We start from the raw sequence: 20,483 nt of genomic DNA on the forward strand, positions 1-20,483 counted from the left end.
TGAGAGACATTACGTATTGTATTATTAAATACAATTTTAGGACTGTTAAACACAATTAATCTATTAAATGCTTGCTAATTATGCTCACCACCATTTCAAAGTCACCGTTGTCCACTTCATTCTGCTCCTGACTATCCGGTCTACCCTCCTCTCCGCCAGTGAGCACCGATGATTGCATTTTGTCTTCTGCGTCATCATCGTCCTCATCGTCCTTGTCTCCTGGTAAATAAATAAGACTCACTAAGTCCAAAGAAACTGGGACTTCTTTTTCCCCAGTTATTGTGTGAAGACAATGAAAACATACCAATGGGTGTGTTGGAACGTGGGGGGGACGGAAGGGTTACATGACGGCGCTTGTTTCTGGGCCGCAGCACTCTGATTAGTGCCTGCTTACAAGCAAAGCTCACTGCTGTGTCCTGAAATAAAATCCACTTAAGATTATTATTCCAACTGGAAGAAAATCATAAAATGATTAATCCTATTTTGTAATGTAATGTAAATAACTGTTTTATCGTTTATCGTGATGAGGTTAATTATCAGCAACAAGCAGATGACGTTAACGGCCAGCTAGGTTGCTCCTTGTCAGAAAGAAAGAAATTGAAATCTCGCTAAATAAGGAGGGACATTTCCACTTAAATACGATTGTACCTTGTTTTTTGTATGCCCCACTTTCCTTTGAAAACTATTGTGCCAGTATTTGGAAACGGTCTCGGTTACTGTCTGACAAAACATTGCATGTAACAAATTAGTATTTTCGCCCGCACATCATTCCATGGTGCGCAAACAAAGAATCCTACACGTTGGGGGATGGCTGGTTTTGAGAATGGCTGCAAAATAACGCACCAAGGGGCCAAAGAAAGTTGCAAGTGCCAGCACATTGATAAGGTGAGAAACACGATTGTATTCCATCAAGAAGCTTATAGCGAAGTACAAAGGTGGCGCTCGTGTGGCTCTCCTCTCCTACCACGCAGACTGCCAATAAATCTTAAATAAAGGTAAAAGGGTAAGATAATTATCGGGGTGTAATGAAGAATTATGACGTTGTACCAATAAAACTTGGATAAAAGGGGGGGGGGGGAATGCTCCGTAAAAACGTAGGTGGGTTATTATCTGCATTGTCTTAAAAAAATGTGTGTGCCTCCCTAGGTAAATGTGTTTTTTTTTGTGTCTGGATAAGATTATTTGGATTTGCATTAACCATCCATCCATTTTCTACCACTTGCCCATCTCAGGATCGTGGGGGGCTGGAGCCTATCCCAGCTGCATTCAGCCAGAAGGCAGGGTAAACCCTACTTTTCGTACGATTCTGTCTTCATCTGACTTTTTGGAACCAATTACTAATGAAAATGGAAGTACCACTGTAATAAAAAAATACTTCTTGAAGGAGCAGAAATAATTCAATCAGTAATAGTGATTTAATAACTAAAACTGATTGTGTTTAAATGTACCGGTACTTACAGGGCAGAGTAACATTTGCATGTAGATCTTGGAGGCCATGTTGATGTAATCCAGCTCGCAGGTGCAGTATGCATGTATGATGTCCACAAGGGCATTTACGGTTGCCTCCACATGAGTTAATCCTAAGAACGCGAGGGAAGATAAACATTGGTACATTGGAAATTCTGTTTTTAAACCTAAATACTACAATCAAACGTGAGTGTTTGCACGTACCGGGCAGGCAAGCAGGAGCGAGAAAAGCATTCTTAGGTTTCAGAGAATGTAGCTTCCAAAAATTATTCATCAGTTGTGAGATAAAATTATGGCTTTCGCCTTCCAACTGTTTTTGCCCATCCTCTGTCAAGTCTAGATTTGAGACAAAAAATATATCAATGATGCTTAAAAAATTAAACTAAATAGAACATTACTTGTCTAACAATATCTTACCAGAATCACTGTGAAGTAATTTTGATTCTGTAAAATGCACCAAATTGTTGGGCCTCATGATCGCAATGGAGCGGGCGGTGATCACAAGTCTCTGGAAGACATCAGGGTCCAGTTCTTTACCCTCACGACTGCAGCTGTTCAGACACTGCACTGCATTACTCAGCAAGGACTGGTCCTGAAGAGGGGAAATAAAGGGTTAATTCCTGTTGTTTACTTAAAGGAGAACACTTTTTTTGGAGTTTTGCCTATCGTTCACAATAATTGAGAGACAAGAACAGACAGGTCTTTTAAAAAAAAAGTATTTTATTTTTATGATAAAAAACGCTTGGAAGATGCGGCTAATGGGAGTCACCGTTGTAGCCTTCAAAACCCTCTAAGAACACTTCAAAACCCTCCATCAACATTTTGTATACACACTGCAAGTATATATATATAATGTAGTAAAAGACACGTTCATAACATAATGTAATATGTACAATATTTACCGTATTTTGGTCATTTTAATTACTAGTTGGACGGCGCATTTATTTCTCTTTCCATAGCAACGCCGAAGTGTTACTAGTACGCTAGAAAATAAAGAGTTCTTCAGTGTTCGCTCCTACAGTAACATTTCGCTACAGTTTAGTTATTACCGTATTTTTCGGACTATAAGTCGCACTGGAGTATAAGTCGCATTTTTTGGGGAAATTTATTTGATAAAACCCAACACCAAGAATAGACATTTGAAAGGCAATTTAAAATAAATAAAGAATAGTGAACAACAGGCTGTATAAGTGTACGTTATATGACGCATAAATAACCAACTGAGAACATGCCTGGTATGTTAACGTAACATATTATGGTAAGAGTCATTCAAATAACTAACATATAGAACATGCTATACGTTTACCAAACAATCAGTCACTCCTAATCGCTAAATCCGATGAAATCTTATACGTCTAGTCTCTTACGTGAATGAGCTAAATAATATTATTTGATATTTTACGGTAATGTCACACATAAGTCGCTCCTGAGTATAAGTCGCACCCCTGGCCAAACTATAAAAAAATATGTGACTTATAGTCCGAAAAATACGTACAGGTTACGACACGTAAAAACTAAGTATTGTTGACAGTTTTTGAATGCAATTTTAAAGTGATTTAGAGGTAGAATTGATTGCTCCCATTAGCTGCATTGCTAGCCACCAAGAACGAGTCGATTTTTACATGTTAGAAAGCAAAAAAAAACAAAAAAAACTTGTCTTCTTGTCTTTCATAATCCTTGTGAACGATAAGCAAAATACAAAAAAAAGTGCAGTTCCTTTAACATTCAATTGACTTTTACTTATGGTGTAAATTATATCTTATACAATATGTTTTTGGTTTACCTTGTGGTTGTGGTAGGCAGTGCGACTTGTGTGCAGACTGGCAAGAAGTCCCTTGGTCTGCTGCTGCACACCTGCAGGTGTTGGCATAGACAAGAGTAGAGTGGCCAGCTCCAATGCAGCAGCCTTGTTCTTCTCCTACATTAAATCAATAGTTAAAATGGATTCATAAATACATGTCATTAAAACGATTTTAAATGAGTAGCACCTTTTCATTTGACGATCCAACCGCAAAGCAACTTTCCAGAGCTTCAAGAGCACTGACAACTAACCTGAAATGTAGAGAGTGAAAGTCAAATCCAGCAAAAACTTGGACTTAACCAGAGATAACTAAAGGAATAGGTGCAAAAGCCAAACTACTTTATACTGCAAAAATCATATTCCACTGCAAGAAAATGTCAGGAAAAAGAGATGGTCCATGGCATGTAAGTCTCAGACATGGACATACACTCACGCACGCAGGCACACATGCACAAAACCATACAAAACAAGCAGAGAAAAGGCAGTTACTAACCGGTCCAAGGTCGATAAGGACTCAATTTCACAACTATTTATTGAATATTTGGGAGCAAAAGAAAAAAGAACAAAAAAAAGTGTGAAAATCACAGAAAGAAACAAGTGAAATTAAATGACATGAGAGACATGCAAGAAAGATGAATTTGTTGTAGCCATGCACTTATTACTTCAAGAAGAACCAAACTACTATTAAATTAAAACTACTCCAGCTAAACAGGTTAGACTCACGGGAAAAATAAAAAAAAATGTACATGTACAGTATATACAAACATTAGCAGACATAACAGCAAAATACAATTTGATCAAATCATGAAAGCCATGTCATTACTTAATATTTACCACATTTCCAGACAAATACTGCAACTGCTTATTTACGTTATGTGTCGTGTATTTAGAGGATTCATATCGTGGTGTGACATAAATACCCACCATAATGGCCTGTATAAAAAGATAAGGGGAAAGTCATACCTCTCCAACACAGTGCCACTGGTGGTGGTTGGTGTAGCGACGTCTCCATCAGAGGAGCCGTTGCCCTGGTTGAGGTTGGGACTGCAAACGTTGTTAACCGAGGCTGAGGAGAAGTCTTCTGGTGCATCCTCAGGCCAACCAAACTGCTCTTTTGTTTTTCCATAGATCTTGATTGAATCCAGCATGGTGACTCCAGCTGGGTCAACTGATGCTCCAACTTTTATAGAAAAAGTGTAGTTAGGAATCCAGAAAAGGTTTGGTGCAAAATATTGTGCATGCATTTTGTGTGCTTTTAGTTAGGTGCCTAAACATGGAGACACTTTTCATTGTGTGAATTTCCGCAAACCGCATTAAAGTCATGTGCTTACTGAAGATTGACAGCTTCTTGTCAGCCTGTAGCGCTTCCTCCCTCGTGAAGGGAAAGTCAAACCAGCGGGCCCTTGTCAGATTTATTTGCATTGTACGGCCAAAGACCTCCACGTAGGAGGGAGCTCTTTCAATGGCCTGAGTGCCCACCTGCACCCGCATGCCTGTCATCACCATTGAAGTGTTGTTGTTGACCGCTTCCACAGTGAATCCCCCAGGCTGGAAACAAAGCATAGATGTTTATTTCTACTGTATGTACAAATTAGGCCTGTGCAATTGATCAAATTTAACGATAAAACAAAAAAAAACATTAATGAGCCACCCAATGTGCATACAAAAACCTGAGCTTGTAACGGTGAAACGGATGAGTGAGCGTCTTAGTGGAAAGAAAGACCATGTCTACTAAAAGTTTGGGATATCACCATTGTTGCTACTTTTTATTTGACACAGCGTTACTATGTCTATTCAATAATCACAAAACTCAACAAAAAAGGTCATAAGATTTCTGCGTTAACATAACCACAAACGGAGTCACAGAATCGGACAATAAAATAGAATCCGCAGTTAAACCCAGAATATCAGGCAAATTGACAAAAATGTGAGTGAGATGATGTCAGTGAGGAAAAGGAAAATTTTTGTAGGAAAATATTGTGTCCGGTACCTCTCATTCATCCTCGAAACACTTAACCGCCCCGTCCTGAACTAAAACTACCGTATTTTTCGGACTATAAGTCGCAGTTTTTTTTCATAGTTTGGCCAGGGTGCGACTTATACTCAGGAGCGACTTATGTGTGAAATTATTAACACATTACCGTAAAATATCAAATAATATTATTTAGCTCATTCACGTAAGAGACTAGACTTATAAGATTTCATCGGATTTAGCGATTAGGAGTGACAGATTGTTTGGTAAACGTATAGCATGTTCTATATGTTATAGTTATTTGAATGACTCTTACCATAATATTTTACGTTAACATACCAGGCACGTTCTCAGTTTGTTATTTATGCGTCATAAAACGCAGCGGTCCACAACCACCGGACTGATTGGTACCGGGCCGCACAAGAAATAAAAAATATAAAATAAACATTTATTTTTTATTAAATCAACATAAAAAACACAATATATACATTATATATCAATATAGAGCAATACAGTCTGCAGGGCTAGTCCGTAAGCACACATGCTTGTATTTCTTTATGAAAAAAAAAAAAAATACATCGCCATCTTGGGGAAATGCCAGCTTTGATCGACCCCAGGCCAGAGGTTCAGGGCACACATAGCAGGCCTATCAAAATTCCCGCAGGAATGTTCTTGTTTTGTTTATTCATTACCAATTTATATCCGTTCCTTTTAAATTTAATTTAGAGTTGAGTTTTGGTGGTGCAATAAATTGCTTGCATTACGTCACATTACTTCTTCCCGGAAGTGGAAAAAACAGTGGTGTCAACTAAGCCAAGATTGCTGTTGTGCAGCGCACAAACTCTCTTAGTACGCAAGAGGCCTAGATCTTCTTGCAAAAAGCAGATTCGAGCAAATAAACTATGCAATGGAATAGATCTATATACTTTATCAAAAAAATGTTTTCAAGTGATATCAAGGATTATTCGTTGGTGGAGTTCCCATCAATATCAAACTATCTTGTGCCCCAGACATCATTCTACACTTATATATAGAAAAAAACAATGTTAATGTAGGGTATAATAAAAACCCAAAAAGGAGCCCACCTTGGTATTAGCCACATACATCCCAGTAGAGTTGAGTCTGTGTTTGATCTGCTGTCCATTGTAGACCTGCAGCAAGTCATTGCCACCAAACTCTACTTCTGTCAATTGCTGGTTGTGTTCGAAAAAGTCTACTGGGAATGTCACCTGACTGGAGGTTCGGGTTGCTAAAAACAGATACATGACATCTGAAGTAAATTGTGAAGGTTAAGTTCAGCCATCAATGCACGGTTGTAGGTAACCACAAAGGTGATTTTGAGAATTGGAATGCATTGGAAAACATGAAAAGATGGGGTATTTTAAGAACATCCTGTTATATTATGTCTTTTTGCACCTATACTTTGAGCATGTTTCACATAAAGTATAAATGCTTTACTTTGCATCAAACTCACCAGTAGCAGCGGCTTTGCGCTTACGGACAGGCTTCATGATATTGATGCCACAGCTGGGTTGTAGTGAAGGCTGCAGCCAGTAGGAGGTGTTGTCTACATTGGCCATATAGATTCGCAGACTTCCGTCCTCACAGAGAAGAATCATGGTTGTGCGCTGTTGCTCATTGCTGGCAGTGTGTCGAATTGCTACCATATCTTGAATCTTGAAGGAGAGGGCATAAACAAGCATTAGGAAATATTGTATAGAACTATCACATGTTTAAACACATTTTCCTATTTATGGACTTATCAAATTCCAACAGCAAGTGGTCTTCACCTTAGCTTTGGCTGGCAGAGTTTTAATTTCCTGAATCAGGAAGGTGTCAGGCTTAACCATAATAACCAGTGGTATGCCTGTTGTCTGCTGCACACAGCAAACCAGCCCTGGGTGGTTCATGACCTCAGACCATTGGCAAAGAGCCGGTGATATTTTACTGCTGCTGCCATTGGATCTGAAAAAGGCAGGAAAAACGTGTCAATGCCGCTCTCCTGGATACAAATACAAACACGACAATTGTGATAAGTGGAGAAAAAGCCATACCCTTTAACATTGATTGTGAACAGTCGCTGTACTTCAGTGGTGCTTCGACTCACTGTGGCAGCAAAGGACTTTCCTTGGCTGTAACTGAAGAAGAGCATCTGGAGCACATGGGAGTAATAAACTGACACCCCACCTCCAGCAACCTGACCGTTGCTATCCTAAAAGTAAAACAAAAATAATCAATACAGCTCAGACAGTCCAAGAATGGGCATAACAAGAAAGAGTATATTTGTTGACATACTGTATTTGTATTAGAATACGAAAGTGCAGATTATTTTGTTTTAGGAATTTTGTGTTTTGCCTTGCTTACCTTCAAGTCTTCATGGGTTATATCTAACACGTTTGTGACATAAAAAGGGCCATGCTGAGCACTGCTGGATTCATCCATAACCTGGGTGTACATGTAACCCGCTGAAGACATGATGACAATGATGTTTTTTCCCTCCTCATTGAAAAGAAACGTAGCATCACGGATCTTGGAACTTGGCAGGAGGAAGTAGTACATGGGACTCAGTGCATCCACAGATAAGTCATAAATCTGTTCAAGAAGGGATGATTAAGATCAACGTAAGAAAAAACTGTCAAAAGTCTTGGACTCATAGGTAATTTTTATTTTTTTCCTAACATATACCTTAACAAAGTCAGCAGTTATGATTGCTAGCTCTGTTTGCGAGCCAGGCAACCAAATCGCTTTGATTATGAAGTTGCCAGTAGCGAGTTGTGGGTGCAGCACCAGATGGTCTGACACAGAGCCTGTGCTGCTAAATGTAAGCACATGGCAGTCCTGGAAAACAAGACAGAAAAAAACACATTTAAAAAAATAGAAATCTGGTTCTCTCTCTTCTTCAGCCATTTTTGACCTATTAAAAACCTGCTAATCATGTGTGAGGATTTACCTTGAGGCCGCACACAGCCAGGTAATCTTCATTACAAGGGTTGCCTGTGAGACTGAGGACAGTGAAAGGGACAGGAGCAGAGGCCAGACGCGTTAACGTCAGCTTCCTCTTGCTTGAGTCAGCTTGCTTCAGGAGGGTGGACAGCTGCAGTACTGTTATCTGCAATGCAAACATACTAGGTTATGGATTGCTGGTACAAAATGTTGGACTTTGTTGGACTGCTGACCTTTCCCTTTTCATGGCTGACTGCAAGGTGTTGGCGGCGGCCATGAGGAGATGACAAGACACACATGGCAACGCGCCTAAGCACATGAGCACTTATAAGCTGGCGGATTGTTTGTCCCTGGTCGCCACTGTAGTTCATTCTCACATTTTCAAAAGCCCCTTCTTGAGAGCCAAGAGTGGGGACCTGACAAAAAAAGTGCAACAGTAACTCAAAAGAGTCCCTTTATTATTAAAAGTTCCAATCAGGTTTTGTATTGAACCCAAAAGAGATGACCTTACCATTAATTGATCTGTCATATCCACACTTTTGTCTTGAGTGTGAAGTTCATTGAGGGCTTGCTGTGCCCGGCTGCTGCTTCCTACTGCCGATGCTTGCTGGAAGTTGGTCTGGATGGCTTCCATTAAAAACATGAGCATCTCAAGTATGACGGCCGCAGTAGACGATGCATTCTGTGGGGGGGAAATGACAAAAAGTTCAGAACAGTGCATAAGTAGGAGTACCTTTAAACTAACTTGGTGAACCAGGAATATACTCTATTATTTTCCTCACCACTTGGGAAAGCAGCTCTTCCTGGCAGCCTTCAATACTCCTGCACACACTGCTTTTCTTGGGTCTGTCCTCATCACCAGGTTTGCCATCACAGATGGTCACCTTGCCTTTGTCACATGGTGATGCGTTCTGGTGGCGACCACTACTGTCTGGCATGCGCAATTCGCTTTGGAACGCAGAGGATTCCTTCAGAGTAGAGCCTATGCCACTGCTTGGGCTACGTTTTACTAAGGCCTGTTGACAACACAACATGATATGAGCCAATGAAAAAGAAATAAAAGGCAATGCTGACATGCACATGACTATGGGAATGTATCATATAAAGTTTATGACTTCAGAGCATTGGCTATGTTTACAATTAGGACATGTTAAAAACAAATGCGAGTGATACAGTACTGCCTTCAAATAAAATTACACAAGACTGGAAGCATTAGCACAATAATTATTGTGCTAAAAGGCTGCTGTGCATGCAAGAACAATATACTGACACTTTAAGCTACAACATCAGCAATATTGATTACAAGGTATGCAAACTATTAAAAGTGATATAGTCACAATAACAATAAATGTTGGTGATGGTTTATCGCATGCAAACAAAACAATTAGGCTTAACTAGGAAAACTGGCCTTCCTAATAAAAGGTATGTGATATATGCAATGTAATACAATTGCTGTCATTTACTGGGAATGTGCATTCTAGCTATATAGCCCTAAACAAATGATAAACTGGATGGAAGTCAATGGGGGAATGACTTGCAAGCCAAAGTTACCGCTGTTGTTCTCTTCCCATGATGACCTGAAGTATTCGGTCTCACCTGGCAGCTGCCATCCTCTTTGGCACCGCAGTCACAGAAGAAAGAACCATATTTGGCATAGGAGATCTCATGGTCTTTATGACAGACCTTGGCGCACACAGTGCACACACCTACCCCATCCACCATCTTACAGGTGTGACAGTGGTACCTATAGAATGAAATGGGCAAGATGGTGCATAACGCATCTGTTTAGTACTGACAATGCCACCGCTATTTCCATGTTTTAGGCAAACAACAGGAAATAAATAATGCATGGCTTTTACCATTCCTTTCATAAAGCTTGCACATTTGTTTATCATGTCTTTTACTCAGAATTACTCAGAATTTTTACGCGTCTTTTAAAAATAATTGTTGAGACAAATGTTAAAATGTTTTTAAGTATGAAACCAAAAACACGACACAATCAAACATCTAATAAACGTTTCTTTACCAGTGCTGGTTCATGAACTCTTTTTGAGTTATGGTGAAGGTGCAGAGCTTGTTGCAAAGAGAGTCTTCATCCTGTCAGTGAATGACAAATAGTGTTATAAATCTTCCAAAAACCTGTGCATCAACCTCAGTTTTTTTATGAACATAAAAACTATACTACATAACAAGAGTGCTTTTGAAAAATGTTCATCAGCTATTTCAATTAGGTTATATGAATTACTTTTGACATAACCCGTATTACTACTTATTACAATAATGTGGAACCCATGACTTACCTTATTTTTTAAGTATTATTGACTGCAATTTAAATAATTTGGTTTTGCTCTTAAAGTCTTCTGGTGTCCAGGGACTTATTTTCTGAGTTTGTAAACAGTAAAAAAAAAACAACAACAATATTTTAAGACTAAAAAATTACCACGAAGTATCAACCTTCTACAGATAGTATAATTTGTATTACTGTCGATATTTGTATCGATCCCCCCACCTTTGTTTATATTCAAGAGCTCTTCCTTGTGGTCTAACCATTATAGTATCGAGCTTCTACAGATGTGAAGTGAATTCAATTACCTGGAGACTCAAAGCACTTTACATAATGAAACCCATTATTTACATCTTTAAGCTACATTTATACCAGTGTGGGTGGCACTGGGAGCAGGTGGGTAGTGTCTTGCCCAAGGACAACAGCAGTGACTAGGATGGCGGAAGCGGGAATCGAACCTCGAGCCCTCAAGTTCCTGGCACGTCCGCTCTACCAACCGAGCCACGACTCCCCCATGTTATGCTTTGTATCGTTACTGTCAATATTTGTATCAATCTGCCCATCTTTGTTTACATTCAAAAGCTCTAGCTTGCGGTTAGCATATTGTTCTATGGTGTGTAGTGCAGCATGTTTAGCCATTCCTTGTTCTCCAGGGATAAAACTTGTAAAAAAAATGTTCATTTGCCGCCACGGAGGCGAGGATTACTGACTTAGAAGTGGCTTTGCACTGTGCAGGCATGTTAGCCGCTAACGAGGATGCTACGTTGAGGACGTCTTCCTTTGCTTGTCGCTTTCAAATTTTTCATCGAGAATGCGTCATCATCATGCATTATCACAATATAACAATAGTATTAAAAGCTCTATTGTTGGTTAAATAATATAATTGATATATTGTCTATATCGTGCTACTCTGATCTGTTTTGTGCACTGACAAAATAAGACCTCTGAAGGGGCAGGTACAAAAAAGGGCTCTTACAGAATCCTCTGCCTGGGAGTCATCTTCCTCTACAGCTAGTTCTTCTACCCAATCCGAATCGACCTCCATGGCTTTCTCTTCTCCATCCATTAACAATGTGGAGCTACCTTGACCATTGCTTTGCCTTAAGGCATTCATCACATCAGCCAGATAAGAGATGATGTGACAGGAGCATTCCAGCATGCTGGCATGCTGAAATCAAATTATCAGCAGAAATACTTTTAGAATCATAATTCTTGGCACAATTCCGAGGGAATTGCAAACACATACCTTTCCCTGTGACGTGTTTGTGCTCACTTTTTCCACAACATTCTTTTGAGTTAAATACTTTTTGCTGTAAAAGAAAAAAAGAGGCAATGTTTAAATTCATTAATGAGGTTGTGTCTTACCAGTGAAAGTGATATATTACCATCTGGCAAGCCAGTCAATAACTGCCCTGTGCAGTTGCAGGTGGCCTGCTCCTTGCCCAGCACTAGCCAGAGTCGCCATGATGACCATAAGCTCAGGGAATCCTGTTCCATCCCCATTGGCCAGCATGTCGGTTGCCATGGGGATTAGTGTGCTAAGGAGGACAGTGCACACTCCTTCCCCCACCTGGCTGTTGTCCCGCACTATATGAGTGGTAAGGAGCTGCAAAAGCTGACGATTTTCCTGTACTATTTCCAGCTGCTCGGAGTCCTTGGGTGGGCTGGCTGTCATGCGCTTCAGCCAGGACTGCAACCGTGAGGGTTCCACACAAGCAAGCTGTGCCAGGGAGCCGCAAAGACAGAGCAGACTGGGGTTTGGGCTCTTTTCCGCTGGGGGAAAAGCATTACAAAGAAAGTTAGTTGGCTCTAACTTCACAATAATGTCAATTAGCAGCTTAGTACACATGCCAGGTACTTTAAATATACAATGTGCAACCTAATGCATTTGAAGCACATAAAATAAAAATATAAAAAATATAATATGACAAGTGACATCAGCAGACTTACTTAGTTGGAAAAGCTTTGTGAAAAATTTCAGCACCCTATTGCAGAATTTTGCAGACAGGTTTTCGTTGGCTGTCGCCATCATAATTTGGACAAGCTCACCACTGCAAAGAAAAGAACGTGATGAGTAGGGATTTCACGGTATGAAAATGTCTTATCACGGTTATGATGACCAAAATTATCACAGTTATTATTATTGCAGTATTTTTTATTGTATTCAAAATTTTGAAAAAGTATTTATGCTGTAATCTTTTAACCACGTTTAATTTTAAAAAACCAACACATTCAAAATGATTTCTTTTGTAGAAGAACATTATTGTAGATAAAAACCCTGTTTCATGGACCTCAAGTAGAAATTGAATGTACATATGAAAGCAACAAATGCATTATAAACAAAGTAATATGGCCGAAAAATAACAAATAACTACAATAAATGTGAAAATTGTGCAAGATACCACTTTATGGACATAAAAGATTCAACAATAAAAACCAATGTAAGAATTTTGAAAGATAGCACCTGATCGCCATAAGACATAACTGCACTTTTTGTCCATATAGACAAAAATATTGTTAATGTATGAGATCTAGTCTTTTACATAGGGCTGCCAATTATGGCAATTTTATCAATATTGAAATCATGATTATTAGGTAAAACAGTGTTGGAGAGAGGTGTGTACGCTATACCATTATGTAATGTATAATAAAAAGGTTATAGATAAATGTTATCCATATATATATATAAAGACAAGTATTTTTTTTTGTTCATTAATAATATCAATGTGTTAGCTTTTTCTCATTACATGATGCCTTTATCTCTATTTTTACATTTTGATAGAGGGAGGTATTTTTTTAAAGTTATGTACATTTATATGTACATGTGGATGCTGTATAGGGACAGATCCCCTAAAAGTTTGAGCAGAAATGTCGGACAGGAATTAAGTATACACAATAAAACATTAACAAAAAGCTATGTAACATGAATGTTTTTTAAAGAAATACCTTTGTGACATCAAAAAAATAAGTAATCTAAAACAAAACATGGTGTTTACTTTTTGATATCAATATAGAACACAAAGTAGGGCTGCAACTAACGATGAATTTGATAATCGACTAATCTGTCGATTATTACTTCGATTAATAATCGGATAAAAGAGACAAACATTTCTATCCTATCCAGTATTTTATTGAAAAAAAACAGCATACTGGCACCATACTTATTTTGATTATTGTTTCTCAGCTGTTTGTAAATGTTGCAGTTTATAAATAAAGGTTTATTTAAAAAAAAAATAATATTTTTTTTTTTTATTATTAAAAAAAAACAAAAAAACTCTGCGCATAGCATAGATCCAATGAATCGATGACTAAATTAATCGGCTACTATTTTAATAATGGATTTTAATTAGGGATGTCCGATAATGGCTTTTTGCCGATATCCGATATTCCGATATTGTCCAACTCTTTAATTACCGATACCGATATCAACCGATATATACAGTCGTGGAATTAACACATTATTATGTCTAATTTGGACAACCAGGTATGGTGAAGATAAGGTACTTTTAAAAAAAAATTATAAAATAAAATAAGATAAATAAATTAAAAACATTTTCTTGAATAAAAAAGAAAGTAAAACAATATAAAAACAGTTACATAGAAACTAGTAATTAATGAAAATGAGTAACATTAACTGTTAAAGGTTAGTACTATTAGTGGACCAGCAGCACGCACAATCATGTGTGCTTACGGACTGTATCCCTGCAGACTGTATTGATATATATTGATATATAATGTAGGAACCAGAATATTAATAACGGAAAGAAACAACCCTTTTGTGTGAATGAGGAGGGAGGTTTTTTGGGTTGGTGCATTAATTGTAAGTGTATCTTGTGTTTTTTAGGTTGATTTAATAAAAAAAAACAAATAAAAAAAACAAAAACAAAAAAAAACGATACCGATAATAAAAAAAACGATACCGATAATTTCCGATATTACATTTTAACGCATTTTAATCGATTAGTTGTTGCAGCCCTAACACAAAGCAGTTTGGCTAATGAAGATGAAGTCTAATAAATAAGTCTAATAATTGTTCAGGGCAACAGTTTGGCCAACAAAAATAAACAGAAGTGATACCTCTCACATCGAATACACAATATTCACTGCCGGCGTTCAGTTTGATGAGATGATAAAACATTATAGCTAGTATTGATTTGATTTGAACACTGATACAGTTAAATAAAGGGAGTGAACACCCTAGTAAACAAACTAAAGACTTTATAAACAAGTTTTGGCAACATTCCAGACATTGAATACTGCATGTTTCCTCAAGTCATCAACTCTTCAGTTACAGCTGATGGACGCTGTATTGAGAAAATAAAAGCAACATCAAATAGTTTTCTCCTTTGCTGCATACTTTGTTTGGGACATATGCGTCTGTCTGCAATATTGTCCACACCTGTCTCCATCTAAAAACAGCAGCGCACTCTTAAACGCACGCTGAGACTCCACGGAAATGAAGCGAGGGAAAATGAAGTTAAACCAAGTCCTTGGCTTTGTTTACTCCAAGGGGAAATCTCCATTGCAAAGTCTCAGTAGTTTGTTCCGCCATGATTTTCAAGCCAAACAACGCTAGTGCGCATGTGCCAGCGCTGCTGTGACTTTGTTTCCAGGGAGTAACCAGTATTGCCTAAAATGCATTAATAAATGAAGTTTTTTTGTAATAACAATTTTTATGTACTAACTGTCAGGAATTTTACCGCGGTTTATCATTATACCGTTTACCGTTACAACCCTAGTGATGACTGAATATATTGTATTCATGTGCAGTAAAGTCATATTGTATCATCAGTTGAGAAAATACCTGAAGGAAAAGAACTCTTCCATGGCTTTGCGGACCTGTACGCTCTCCAGTTGTTTTTCAAGGTACTGAAGACACTCCTCAAGTACAGATTCATCCAAACCACTGGAATCATGAGGTCAAGAAAAGAGAGCTTAAACAAATGGAATTTCAACTTTTATGTTATATACATTACCTGTTGGGGTCTGAGTGATTTGCAATGATGTTATAACACCCGGTCACCAAACGTTCATAGATGCGTCCGAGGAAGGCGTCCGACTCAGACGGACCAAGGATGCGCTCCAGTGATGTGGTGCTAATTTCTGCCACACTCTCAGTGCTGCTCTCCAGGAGAAGGGGCATCAAGGTTTGCACTATTTGTGTAGGATTCAGCTCCTCTGTGCTGAAAGACAAAGCAAGCAGCAAAATTAGCAAAAGGAATAATTCAAGAACATTGAGGATATTAACATAATATCAATAATATAATACATTTACAGATCATATATTTCTATCACTTACACAATAAGGTCACTGGAGACGCGAACCAAAGACAGCAGGATGTGTTTCAGAGAGGATGCCAGAGGCAAAGACTGGCAGCTCAGAGTTCCTAGGTGCGCTGCTTGGATAGCACTGATGTAACTCTCTGATGGAATGGTATCATTGGCAAATGCATTTCGCTGTGAGGGTAAACAAGCCAAATCAGAAGTCATACAATTGCAAATTTGTTGAATATGGTAATAATGTGGTAATTCTAAACTGATTACATACCCAAGATCCAATGTTGGGGAATTCGTTGGTATGGATGCCATTCCATGTCTCACATATCGTTTGAACAGCTGGTGGTAAGTTCTGCATAATATTTTGCCCTGAAAAGGTTTATTTAAAATAAGACGTTAAAGTGTGCATTTGACGTCTAATTTACATAACTGATGCTACTCCTATATTATACCCAGCAGGTTGGCTTTGCAGCGAGTGGAGCCGATGGACAGCACAGCAGCATAACCTTGGAGCTTGGCATCTGTCAGCTTGTTTTCCCCTTCCTCTGGGATGTTTATTAGTAGATAGGACCTGAGACAATTCCGCGTTTAAAAATTTGTAATCTTTCATATGGGCCCAACAGGGTTTACCAAACTTGTTTAGCTCAAAAGCCAAATTAGAAATGTGGATCCCTAGCACATAGAACCAAAAGACAAAGCTCACTTTGTAAAGGTTGTGTAGACATTTGCAAGTTGTAGCGTGGCAGACATCAAGTTCTTTGTGATCTCTGACGACTTGTGAGCGTCTGTTTCAATGGCAACCTTTGACAAATGTTCATCCAGGGAGACCTGCACTTTAGAGATGACTGCATCTAGCGTGTAGATGGCTTGTAGTGAGGGCAGCTGATCGAGCTGAACAATAACATTTGGATCTACACTGGAGAACATTGAAATCTGCAATGTGAGAATAACAGTTCCATAAACAATTGGTTTGGACTGCATTGTTTATTCTTGATGATTAATATTACCTGTCTGGCAAAGTACTCCTCCGCCAGCTCGACATCATATTTAACTGTGCTGCACTTAGCGACAGTCATTTCAATCAAAGTGGCTGCTTGGTCTGCTTTCATTCCCTGCTTCACCAAGTGTTCCTACCAAAGATGACATACACAAAAAGGAGACTATTAATTTCCACCTACAGCAATCAATCTTTAATATTTCATATATATAGTCCTTAAACTCAGCAAACCTTGATCCAGTTCACATAAATAGGCACTCTAAGACGCGAGGACCATCGCAAAGTGTGCAGGATGTCACTTTCACTGGGATCCTCACACCCAGACTTGAGCTGCTCCATGTAGGCTTTGGAAGGTGGCAAAGCCCCCAGGATCCTCCACAGCACTAGGAAAAAGTACTGAAGGGAACAGGCCTCCTGCAACACACAGTTGTGTTATTTGTTTCAAACCACATTTAAAACCATTGACAGAATTATTTCACACAAGCTTGCGCCTCCATTCCATCTTAAGATTTTTTTTAGTTTGCTCTCACCATAGGAGTGATGGGTTTGTTCTCCTGCCTTCTTGATGTGTCAAACTGAGAGCCAGCTGCCAGCAGTGAGATTAACCAAGCATAAAGTGCATCGTAATTCACTGCTCCATTGAACAGCTTTGAAAATACCTATCAAGGGGAAAAACAGAGGACACTCAAAGCTCTAGTCACAATACCTTAAGACAAATACATATTAAAAAGCAAAGCGGTCTCACCTTGCTATCTAGTCTGCTGATGTCATCTTCAGATGCCTCAGGGGACAAAACGCAGTAGAATTTTGGCTGAGCATTTGAATCTAGAAATGGGGCAAAAACAATATTGTTTGCTCTGTCATTGAGACAAGTACCAACATCATCAAGTTTGAAATGTTCTGTAAATCTTGAAACATTTGGCTTGTGAGTGAAACATTTCCACTCACTGGCTGAACTGTGCTTTGCCCAGTTCTCCTCCACCTCTCTAAAGCCATAGTAAAGCGGAAGATTGCTGCGCTTGCTGCCATCATTCAGAGAACTTGGTCCAGTTGATGGAGGAGTGAGGAGATTGTACTGCACCTAGAAATAATAAGGTGAAGTTTAATTAATTATGTTAAATGGTCCAGAACTCATACACAGTAAAATGTTAAGGAATATAGGATGTACCTGTTCAAAAAGGTACAAGGGAGCCTTGGAGTAGTGTCGCAGCAGGTAGTCAAAAACCAGCAGCAGGCGAGCAAGGTTGAGGGGCACAGCCTTCAGCTGGCTGTCTCTACTCTGTGCCACTTCAGTGATGGCTTGGGTAACCAACGTGAGTACTGTTCTATGGCCACGCTCTGACAAATTGTGGAAGAGCAGTAGCATAAGCTGAAGGTGCTCCACATTAAGGTCATCCTCTCCCTGAACAGATCCCTGAATTGTGTGCTGCTTCAACGTTCCCAGAAATCTATGGCAGAAACAAAACAGCAAAGTGGCAAAGTAAATAAAAAAAGACTGCAAATGTTTTTTTCTGCGCACAATAACAGTAATGTAACAGTACCTTTCCCAGACTTTCATACACTCGGGCACATCTGGCTCTCCTTGGACACTGGCTTTGTGCTGCCATATGAGGAGGAGTCTAGAGAGGACTGAAAGTGACTGAGGGTGAATGTATAAAGGCCAAGGACCTTCTGAGAAGGGTGAAACACCTAGTTGCTGAAGGAGGGTGTTCTAAAAGAGACAAGAGCAAAAGTGGTATCACTTCATGTATACCACAATGTGTTTGATATCATGGCAATATGGACATGGGACACAGTGATTAGACGGACTACAATATTGGAGAACTGTACCAAACAACTCTATGAGCTTATGGTCAGATCAGGGGTAAGACAGTAACTGCACAGGGCTTGACCATTTTTGTCAAGGTATTTGTGTTGCAATGTAACTTATACCCTGCAACGTGTGATATCAAGATATAGATAGAAATTCATCATATGGGACGGCGTGGCGAAGTTGGTAGAGTGGCCGTGCCAGCAATCGGAGGGTTGCTGGTTACTGGGGTTCAATCCCCACCTTCTGCCATCCTAGTCACGTCCATTGTGTCCTTGGACAAGACACTTCACCCTTGCTCCTGATGGGTGTTGGTAGCGCCTTGCATGGCAGCTCCCTCCATCAGTGTGTGAATGTGTGTGAGAATGGGTGAATGTGGAAATACTGTCAAAGCGCTTTGAGTACCTTGAAGGTAGAAAAGCGCTATACAAGTATAACCCATTTATCATTTATTTATCATATTTGCACTACAGTTATGCTTCTGTGCAAACTATACACTGTATATCAAAAGGTTAACAGTAGTTGCATTATTTAATTCCTCTTACTTGCAGGGCTGGGGATGGCAGGTCTGATGTTACCAAAGTGTGGTTGAAGTGATACAGCGCTAATGAAAATGCCTCATCTGATGATGCTAAGGGAGAAAAAACATGTATCAAATCTTGGAAGTATATACCAACATAAGAAAACATGTTTATGTACCGGTATATTCAGGTGAAACTAAAAATAAATCAGAATATCGTGCAATTGTTCATTCATGTCAGCAATTCTACTTCTAATGTGAAACTAATATGTGATACAAACTCATTGCATACAAAGAGAGGTATGTTAAGCTTTTTGTTATAATTTTGATGGCTTAGTTTTTTAAAAAACCCAAATGTTCTGAGATTTTAATTTTGAGGTTTTCATAAGCTGTAGAGCATAATCATCAAAATTATATCAAAATAAGGCTTGATATATCTTGAGTTGCATAAAATGAGCCTAAGACATACTGTATTATTAGTTTCACCTTGTAAATCTAATTGCTGGAATAAACAAACCTTTGCATGATATTATTTTTTGTTATACACGTATATGGTATACCTTTCACATCTTTATCCACATCTTTTATGATGCTGGCCAAGGTTGCCATGTGTTGCTCTGTTAGAGACACACTCAGGTAGTTGCGGATGAAGTTGTTCCTGGATTTCAGCATGGAAGTGGTCATGAAGTTCAAAATGCTGGAGGCCAAACTGAGGAACTAGCATAACAATTGATTATTATGAGAAACTTTTCATTGATCTGTGACTTTGAAATGCCATATGGAAATAATATATTCTTACAAGCTCTGGATCTTTACGACCCGCCAAAATGTTGCCATTCTCGCTTGTATTCTGCTTGCTGGGGCTCTTCAGCCTGGGAGAGGTCTCCAGGGGAGGGGGTGGTGGAGGTGGAGGAGGAGCTACTTTGTCTTTGGTAGGTGAGATAGTCTCTTCAAACCAAAGTCCCAGGATGGGCTCACTGTCATCATCTGCAATGGAACACACATTCTATGACCATTTGATAATGAAGAAAATGTCTTAAGATTATTCAGGTATTTATGAATGTGGTGGTGAAATCATCAGATTTGACATTTTGTGGCGCCTACAATAATAATAAATAATATTGCTTTCTATTGGTGAACATCGCTAAACAAAAAATATAATGACATTCAGAGAATTTACTTTCAACACTAATTCATTTCATATTTATTATTACTACTTAACACATGCAGGATGGTGATCATTATCATTTTCTTTCCTCCAAAGTCTATAAAAAAATACAGGCCTTAATGTTCCACATTCAAAGTGCACATATACTTGTTCAAAACAATGTAACACTGATGCAATGTTGATAATACAGGAGGTAGCAGTCGCATTGTGTCTATGGCGCTGTAAATGACAATGTTACAGGAAA

At 38.9% G+C, this 20,483-nt stretch overlaps 1 protein-coding gene across 17 annotated transcripts in view; it reads right to left on the bottom strand.

Moving 5' to 3' along the window:
• ubr4 (ubiquitin protein ligase E3 component n-recognin 4) overlaps nucleotides 1-20,483 on the bottom strand; it is a 56,632-nt gene that overhangs the window by 19,966 nt on the left and 16,183 nt on the right. For 7 of the 17 annotated variants that reach the window (XM_062054584.1, XM_062054574.1, XM_062054569.1 and 4 more), the window contains 42 exons: nucleotides 19,871-20,058; nucleotides 19,632-19,788; nucleotides 19,097-19,182; nucleotides 18,283-18,452; nucleotides 17,910-18,189; nucleotides 17,690-17,822; nucleotides 17,487-17,566; nucleotides 17,272-17,400; nucleotides 16,973-17,155; nucleotides 16,752-16,874; nucleotides 16,448-16,677; nucleotides 16,197-16,315; nucleotides 16,016-16,113; nucleotides 15,767-15,924; nucleotides 15,444-15,650; nucleotides 15,272-15,373; nucleotides 12,418-12,518; nucleotides 11,853-12,240; nucleotides 11,714-11,777; nucleotides 11,444-11,635; nucleotides 10,210-10,280; nucleotides 9,735-9,927; nucleotides 8,966-9,199; nucleotides 8,695-8,865; nucleotides 8,417-8,599; nucleotides 8,191-8,349; nucleotides 7,926-8,078; nucleotides 7,605-7,832; nucleotides 7,295-7,452; nucleotides 7,031-7,205; nucleotides 6,715-6,916; nucleotides 6,326-6,489; nucleotides 4,600-4,816; nucleotides 4,232-4,448; nucleotides 3,762-3,794; nucleotides 3,456-3,519; nucleotides 3,251-3,385; nucleotides 1,885-2,059; nucleotides 1,672-1,803; nucleotides 1,459-1,580; nucleotides 305-416; nucleotides 89-219 (listed from right to left, as the gene is read on the bottom strand). In XM_062054584.1, coding sequence (XP_061910568.1) covers nucleotides 89-219; nucleotides 305-416; nucleotides 1,459-1,580; nucleotides 1,672-1,803; nucleotides 1,885-2,059; nucleotides 3,251-3,385; nucleotides 3,456-3,519; nucleotides 3,762-3,794; nucleotides 4,232-4,448; nucleotides 4,600-4,816; nucleotides 6,326-6,489; nucleotides 6,715-6,916; nucleotides 7,031-7,205; nucleotides 7,295-7,452; nucleotides 7,605-7,832; nucleotides 7,926-8,078; nucleotides 8,191-8,349; nucleotides 8,417-8,599; nucleotides 8,695-8,865; nucleotides 8,966-9,199; nucleotides 9,735-9,927; nucleotides 10,210-10,280; nucleotides 11,444-11,635; nucleotides 11,714-11,777; nucleotides 11,853-12,240; nucleotides 12,418-12,518; nucleotides 15,272-15,373; nucleotides 15,444-15,650; nucleotides 15,767-15,924; nucleotides 16,016-16,113; nucleotides 16,197-16,315; nucleotides 16,448-16,677; nucleotides 16,752-16,874; nucleotides 16,973-17,155; nucleotides 17,272-17,400; nucleotides 17,487-17,566; nucleotides 17,690-17,822; nucleotides 17,910-18,189; nucleotides 18,283-18,452; nucleotides 19,097-19,182; nucleotides 19,632-19,788; nucleotides 19,871-20,058 — 6,617 coding nt within the window. The remainder of the gene's footprint in view (nucleotides 1-88; nucleotides 220-304; nucleotides 417-1,458; nucleotides 1,581-1,671; nucleotides 1,804-1,884; nucleotides 2,060-3,250; nucleotides 3,386-3,455; nucleotides 3,520-3,761; nucleotides 3,795-4,231; nucleotides 4,449-4,599; nucleotides 4,817-6,325; nucleotides 6,490-6,714; nucleotides 6,917-7,030; nucleotides 7,206-7,294; nucleotides 7,453-7,604; nucleotides 7,833-7,925; nucleotides 8,079-8,190; nucleotides 8,350-8,416; nucleotides 8,600-8,694; nucleotides 8,866-8,965; nucleotides 9,200-9,734; nucleotides 9,928-10,209; nucleotides 10,281-11,443; nucleotides 11,636-11,713; nucleotides 11,778-11,852; nucleotides 12,241-12,417; nucleotides 12,519-15,271; nucleotides 15,374-15,443; nucleotides 15,651-15,766; nucleotides 15,925-16,015; nucleotides 16,114-16,196; nucleotides 16,316-16,447; nucleotides 16,678-16,751; nucleotides 16,875-16,972; nucleotides 17,156-17,271; nucleotides 17,401-17,486; nucleotides 17,567-17,689; nucleotides 17,823-17,909; nucleotides 18,190-18,282; nucleotides 18,453-19,096; nucleotides 19,183-19,631; nucleotides 19,789-19,870; nucleotides 20,059-20,483) is intronic. The other 10 variants (XM_062054582.1, XM_062054580.1, XM_062054571.1 and 7 more) reach the window with 6 other exon arrangements.

Source organism: Entelurus aequoreus, linkage group LG07, assembly GCF_033978785.1.
Source record: "Entelurus aequoreus isolate RoL-2023_Sb linkage group LG07, RoL_Eaeq_v1.1, whole genome shotgun sequence".
Lineage (NCBI taxonomy): Eukaryota > Metazoa > Chordata > Actinopteri > Syngnathiformes > Syngnathidae > Entelurus > Entelurus aequoreus.